At 29.6% G+C, this 6,609-nt stretch overlaps 1 protein-coding gene across 1 annotated transcript; it reads left to right on the top strand.

Moving 5' to 3' along the window:
• Positions 1 to 1,638: 1,638 nt before the first annotated feature.
• On the top strand, positions 1,639 to 6,350 carry LOC134266583 (multiple epidermal growth factor-like domains protein 10). The gene is made up of 8 exons (XM_062748807.1): positions 1,639 to 1,715; positions 1,964 to 2,019; positions 2,149 to 2,286; positions 2,864 to 2,885; positions 3,049 to 3,113; positions 3,402 to 3,536; positions 4,380 to 4,424; positions 6,082 to 6,350. Exons 1-8 carry the CDS (start codon positions 1,639 to 1,641, stop codon positions 6,348 to 6,350), a joined length of 807 nt encoding a protein of 268 aa, XP_062604791.1.
• Positions 6,351 to 6,609: the final 259 nt, after the last annotated feature.

Here is a 6,609-nt window from a genome sequence, read left to right as displayed (position 1 = left end):
GCATATAAATAAAATTAACACAAAACTGCAATTTGGGTTGTATAATTTTATTCATAGACGCATATGCTAACATTTTAAGCCTATAGTTTTTCAGCTTCTTTAAAGTTTGCAATTAATTAATAAATTACATCTAAATAGGTCGAAAAATCAATACGCCAGGATAAATCCAGAACAGGTGTCAAGTCCAAGCCAGCCGTTATGAGTAACATGTATCAAAATAGCCCGATTTATTCAAATGACAAAACTAAAGGCCAATGGGAGATAAAATGTAACAATTTTGCTATGAAAGTCAAAGTAGGCATATTGATATAGAAATCGTGAATGAACCTATATGAATTTTCACTATACCTGGAAATTTTTTTAATTGAATTTCGGTTAGAAACACATGCATATGGTACACGTATTGCAGTCCTTTTTTAAAGGAGAGTCACTTGACAAAATATTATAAAATGTAAAATCAGAACTCTTTTTTTTATACATGTACCGAATTTTTAAATGTATCAGGATGTTTCAGAGATTTCAAGGCAACATTTCTTGTTCAGAAGATTTTATTGCTTTAAGTTATATTAACATTATTTTTATTTTTATTTTACCGTATTTTATTTATTTTCAAATATCGATCGAAACAAGATTTTCAATCAAATCGATCTAGATTTGTCGATATGAAAAATAAATATATAGTTTTATCGATAGAAATATATGAATATTTTCGAGAGAGAAGACAGAAAATAGTATTTTTAAATTAACTTTGCGGAGGCGGGAATTCTAATGAATCTTCACTTTACTCGAGATTCACTGAAGGAAGCTTCTTCACCATGTATTTGCTATAATGTACGATTATAAGCTGAAATATTTTTTTTTATTTGAAAGGGGGGATTTAGAGACACGCACCTAGTAAGATTCTTGGGGGGTTATTCTACCGATCGCCACTTTTGAAGAGGGGTAGACAAGAATATCTTTGTGGCCCTCATCAAGGTTTTTTTTTTCTAAACAAGCCTGAGTACAGTAACTGAAGAGATCCTCTAATATATCCCCAAAATAAGTTAAAATGAATTAAACAATAAAAATCCTACAAGATTATGTTGTTTTTACTTACATGTATCAATATTTTGTATTGAAATTGTGTAAATTTTGGGTCTTGTAGAATTTTTTACGTGTTTTATGTTTAAGCGCCTTCTAGCTACGGCTATTATTCTCCTCCTTATCACGACATTCGGCTCTGAAATTTGGTTTACAAGTTTTACCCAACTCCACCCCTCAGTCGTCGATATGTATTTTTATTATTTTACAATCTACTTTTACTAATTTCCTTTGGCATATTGTTGGACCCCAACTTCTGTTCCATTCTGTTATTGTAAAATCTGATAAAGTTCATCTTGGATTTGTTATAATTGCTCTACACTCAAATATCCTCGTTTTGATTTGAATTGCTGCAGAACAAAGATGTAAATGTGCCTCGGGTTCATATGAACATATTATTCAGCAGCTAAAGTGTATCAGGGCACATTTATTGATATATAAATCTAAAATAGTTTAGCCTAATTATTGGGTAATGCTTGAAAAATAAATTTCCTTGTGGAAAATTTAAACTGATGAATTCACATTCATTTCCTTCATTATATTATTTGTCATTTGGATATGGCATTTAAGCAACATTTTATGCAACATTTCTTTATTTATGGAATATTCATGACCATATCCATCTACAGAATTACGTAAGTGTGGTTTTATTTATTTTAAAAAAGATTTTTAAGTCAAATTGCGATGATGCACAAAAGGTACTGCACTGTACCGGAAGAAGAAGAATATTCTTTTAATGGTACAAGCATATGTTTTGTGGTTAGAAATGAAAAGAAAATATATTTACATAATGTATAAGATTGTTACTTTCACGATACTATAAATATTTAGTCAGTCGATTTCTTTATTTCTTGATCTAGAAAAAATGCATGCTTATCTGTAGATTTGCAGTGGAAGATTGTAATACAAATTATTATAAGGTTGGAGATGTATGTGAAGGTAAGAACACGTGATTTAATTTAAATCATTTTATGGTTATGACACTTGAGAAAAATTGAAAGAAACGATTGAAATAATTGCATAAATGAATATACGAGTATCTAGGCCAATAAAAATTATATCATGCAGATTGTCCGCCTGGATATTTTGGACTTAAGTGTATGCTAAGGTGTCCACCACCTTTATATGGTAAATTATGTGGAAAGATATGTGACTGTGAACCTAATGAATGCAATCCTACTTATGGATGTCCAGACGAGGATAAGGGTGAGAACTAAATTTCTAACCCATATTTCTATATTTTTTCAAAGTACACATAACCTGACTCCTGTATATGTAGTTGCAATCCAAATTAGTTTTGTACACAGGTAATTGATTGATGTCTGATCAGGTATCTGCAAACCTGCTAGTAGGTGTAGAGCACTGAAACAATGCACATGAAATACATGTATATATGTATGATTTTGACAATTACCAGCAAATGATATAATAAGAATAGGCATAAATTTCTTGTCAGCAAATACAATTTATCATTGAGTCTAATGCTGACTGACGTTTTTCATACCAATTGTTAATCCATTATTAATACACTGAATTTTTTTCGTTATTTCCTGATCATGACAAGAAGCACACGGCGGATGTGACCGGTCGGCAGGGGATGCTCACTCCTCCATGGTACCTGATCCAACCTCTGATGTTTCGGGGGTCCGTGTTTGCTCTGCTCTTATTTTGTATTGTTTTATGGAGTTTGAGATTGAATACTGTTCGTTATCTCCATATCCTTCTTCAAGTTAACGTAAAATAACGATATACAGCCTTTACTTTCAAAATTTTAAATTTTCAGGAGTAAACACCTGTTCTCAGGGGTAAGTTTAATGCACTTGTGTAATATGAAACGCATAATTAATTTAAATAAATTTTGCATTTTGTGATAAATCACATATATGTGATATATTCTGGAGAGGGACGTTAAACAGTGTACAATCAATCAATCAATCAAATATGTGGAAATTAACTGTTTTAACACAGATTACTCGTGGATGCTAACCAGAGATGTTGTTACCACTACCACAAAGTAAATTACACATGTCAAGGTATTTTTGGTTTATTCTGAACTTTCTTTCTGACAAATACCAGTGTCTCTTACCTCAGTATTTTTTTTTCTTTGTTTATGCCCTATTCATAAATTTATATTGTTTGTAATTTCTTTATCGATCGACAAATCTTTATAATCTCCATGTATATTTTTCATGCTATCAAATAAATAAGTTTAACTTTGCATAACTGTAGATGTTTAAAAAATATCTTAACTTTCAAAAAATATTAATATATTAGTTTGTTTTCTTACAAAATATTAATAAAACATTTTGTTCTTTTCCTAGCGTGTCCACTTGGTTATTTTGGTTCAGAATGTTCTTCTCTATGTCCTTTTCCATCATATGGATTTAGGTGTACTTATCTGTGTAATTGTTCCAATTCTAACTGCAATCATGTTACTGGATGTCTTCCAACGATAGGTACATGTATTCTTTAATTGTATATCCAAATTATTTTAAGATGCTTTCTAGTATTTTTTTGAAAGTAATATTAAGCATGATTCAAGATACGCAGGTGAAATGGATTACCCAATGCGACAAAATGTATTTGCGATGAATATTTTCAAATGTGGCAATTATTTTTCTCTGATTATCCGTAGCATTCTAGTTTTTATATGATGTAGATATTTTTTTTCAAGTACTATTGTGTGATATGATAAAATTATTACTTTGATAAAAGTGCTTTAGAAACTTATATGAAAAGTATATAAAAAATTAATTTTTCACCTTTATACTTTTAAACACTGCCAAATTATCAGCAAATACAATAATCTGCCATTTAAATTATTGAAATCCTTAATGTCTGGTGTATGATAACTCTGGATGCATTTTATCTCAATCTTGCCTATTTAAGTATTCCCTGGGTATTTCCACAGGATAAAACTTTATAGAATGAGGAATTGTTTAGCTGGAATTATGGTTTAGCTCTTACATGTAGTATATATAATATTTACATAACAATTAGATTCTATAGACAATACAGAATGGGGTTAACATTTTCAAATTTTACAAAACAAATGCATATGTATCACACGAATGCTTAACATTCGTTCAAATTTTAAAGCAATAGAGCTTTTCTCAATTAGATTCAAAAGGAATATAAATCTTTAATTTAGTTGTATTACCTCATAAAAATATAACTGCTTTTATTAATCATAACAAATTTGTGTTTTTGGTCAAAAGTAATATATACTACTGCGTGAGCTGTCGAGGGTTCCATATAAAATATCGTATTGTTTAAAAACTAAACTTTTTTCGTTTTAGAATCTTCTCTGTCTATTAAACGTACTACCGAAATAATAAATATTGGTAAGTATAATTATAATTAAAAGCAAAAAGCATGCCCTTATATTTGACTTATAAATAACATAGAAAAACATACCTTTAGCCATTTAAAACAATTTTATAGACTATACAACTGTACGTATTCATAAAGATGAAAATGAGGTCGGTTCATTTATTGTAGTTATATTGTGTAAAAGAAATCTTTTAAATGTTATACGGTTTCAATTTAACGGAATTTTTCCACTTATTCTTTATAATCCCTGGAAGATTTGTTTTTGGAATAAAGTAAAATATCGTTGCAATAGTGTTCTTATAGCATTTATGATTGTAAAAAATCTTTCATAATTTTCTCTACTTTTTACAGAAAAAATTAAAAATATATTTAAATCGTCACAATGCTCATGGAATTAATATGCAAGTTTAAAGAATGCAATTCAAAAACCTACACATATAAATTTACTAGTTTTTACTATTTTTTTTCAATATCAGATTTCGACCAAAATAAAACGAAGAAATTGATAATACAACTTGAATATATTGTGTAATGTATGTCTGAAAATAAATGTAATTTAACATTGAAAACAGCTGATATGACAAACAGGAAATAAATAATTATTTATAGAAATTACATTTTAAAATACTTTTGTAATCCTTTATTTGCTAATAAAAACTCGCATATTTGTGTGTTAATTTTCCGTTTAAAATTGAGAGCTCTCCGTTGATAAGTGTTTTTGCTAGACATCATCAAGAATCAAACTTCAAGCGATTTCCTGGAACCGCAAACTGTGCTGCACTCTAATGGTGTATAAAGAAAAAATAGATGAATATTGATATGCATGATACGATATTTTTATTAATCAGATTCGTTGTCAAATAGTACGATTCTCTGTCAATCTTGGACTTTCAGTAAGGCAAGGCATTCGCGACCTTACTTATTTAATGTTTCAAAAATGGCGAATAAATTCTAATTGTTTAAGAAATTAATAACAATAGAAACCTAAAACTATTGTTGACAACGATGAGACGACTAAAGCCCCATCTTTTTGTCGTACGAAACGCAGCCATTGGATCATCGCTTCAGTTGTTGTACGAAAAGTGGTCATTGGACCATTGCTACACTTATCGACATTCGCTCGAATTTCTATCCAAGAGGCTGTGTAAATTTCAGGCTCTAATTATGTAACTTCGTGAATACCGTGCCTTACTGAAAGTTCAAGGATAACAGAGAATTACTGAGTACACTAAGTATGAAGTCGACAGGTGATGTCTGCATCTGTCTCTCTGGTGCCTGACCCCACATCTTTATTTCCAGGGGTCGTGTTTTATTCACTCTTCTCAAATGTATACTTTTTATTGGATTTATACACTCCTCCTTCATTATTTTAACATTTTTAATTTTATTGTATAAATTTCATTTGAGTTGCAGTAACCAATAATCTCTTTTAATGGCAGTAATTATCATGTTTATTGCTTTATTAATTCTTTATTGCAAAGAGTAAAGTTACATGTAATATATATATCATGCATAGATATTCTTTTTTGAAAATTTAATTATCCTTATATCAGGATGCAAATTTATTTGCACGTTTAAACCCGGGTAATACAAAAACTCAAATGTTTACATTTCAGTTAAAAATATTTTGTGATAAATATTGTCTTAGATAATCATACTTCTTTTCAGTGCCCAGTCATACAGCTGAATTGAATAACAGTAACACTATCAAATTTATTACTTTGCGTTCCGCAAATGCGTACCATTCAAAGACAGCAATAATTGTTTCAATAGGTACAGGTATAATATGCATGCTCATATTTTATATTATATACGAGATCCGAATATGTCGACGTCAATATGTGCCTGAAATTGTTCAAAATGAGTGCGATACCAGTGAAAATGTCTACGCAGACCCTGTTGAAGTTATTGTTGAGGATGATGTGATACAAAATTGAACAGCTTAATTTATTTTTTAAAAGTTTCAGCAGAAAGATTTGTGATAACCTTGATAATGATTAAAAAAGAATGAAAGTACAAAGTTTCGGCAATTTCATTTTTAAAAATATGTTTTACTCAGCAGAAAAGCATGTTAGTGAATGCAGAACATTGAGATATATAATATCTTAGTTTAAATCTTTTGAACAATCATTTGATCATATACAAAATGTGAATTAAAACTTTTACATTCTACATTATTTTTTCTTCATTGCTGAA

This window comes from Saccostrea cucullata, unplaced genomic scaffold, assembly GCF_032062105.1.
Source record: "Saccostrea cucullata isolate Sc308-1 unplaced genomic scaffold, CSIRO_AGI_Scuc_v1 ctg1139, whole genome shotgun sequence".
NCBI classification, from domain to species: domain Eukaryota; kingdom Metazoa; phylum Mollusca; class Bivalvia; order Ostreida; family Ostreidae; genus Saccostrea; species Saccostrea cuccullata.
This window is presented reverse-complemented; position numbering and strand designations above follow the sequence as displayed.

Bases quoted from the DNA above. Each gene is read 5' to 3' on its own strand.
- LOC134266583 (XM_062748807.1), top strand. From the start codon at position 1,639: ATGGCATTTAAGCAACATTTTATGCAACATTTCTTTATTTATGGAATA. The intron at 2,020-2,148 runs GTAAGAACACGT...TATATCATGCAG, and splicing joins GGTTGGAGATGTATGTGAAG to ATTGTCCGCCTGGATATTTT. The intron at 2,886-3,048 runs GTAAGTTTAATG...GTTTTAACACAG, and splicing joins GTAAACACCTGTTCTCAGGG to ATTACTCGTGGATGCTAACC.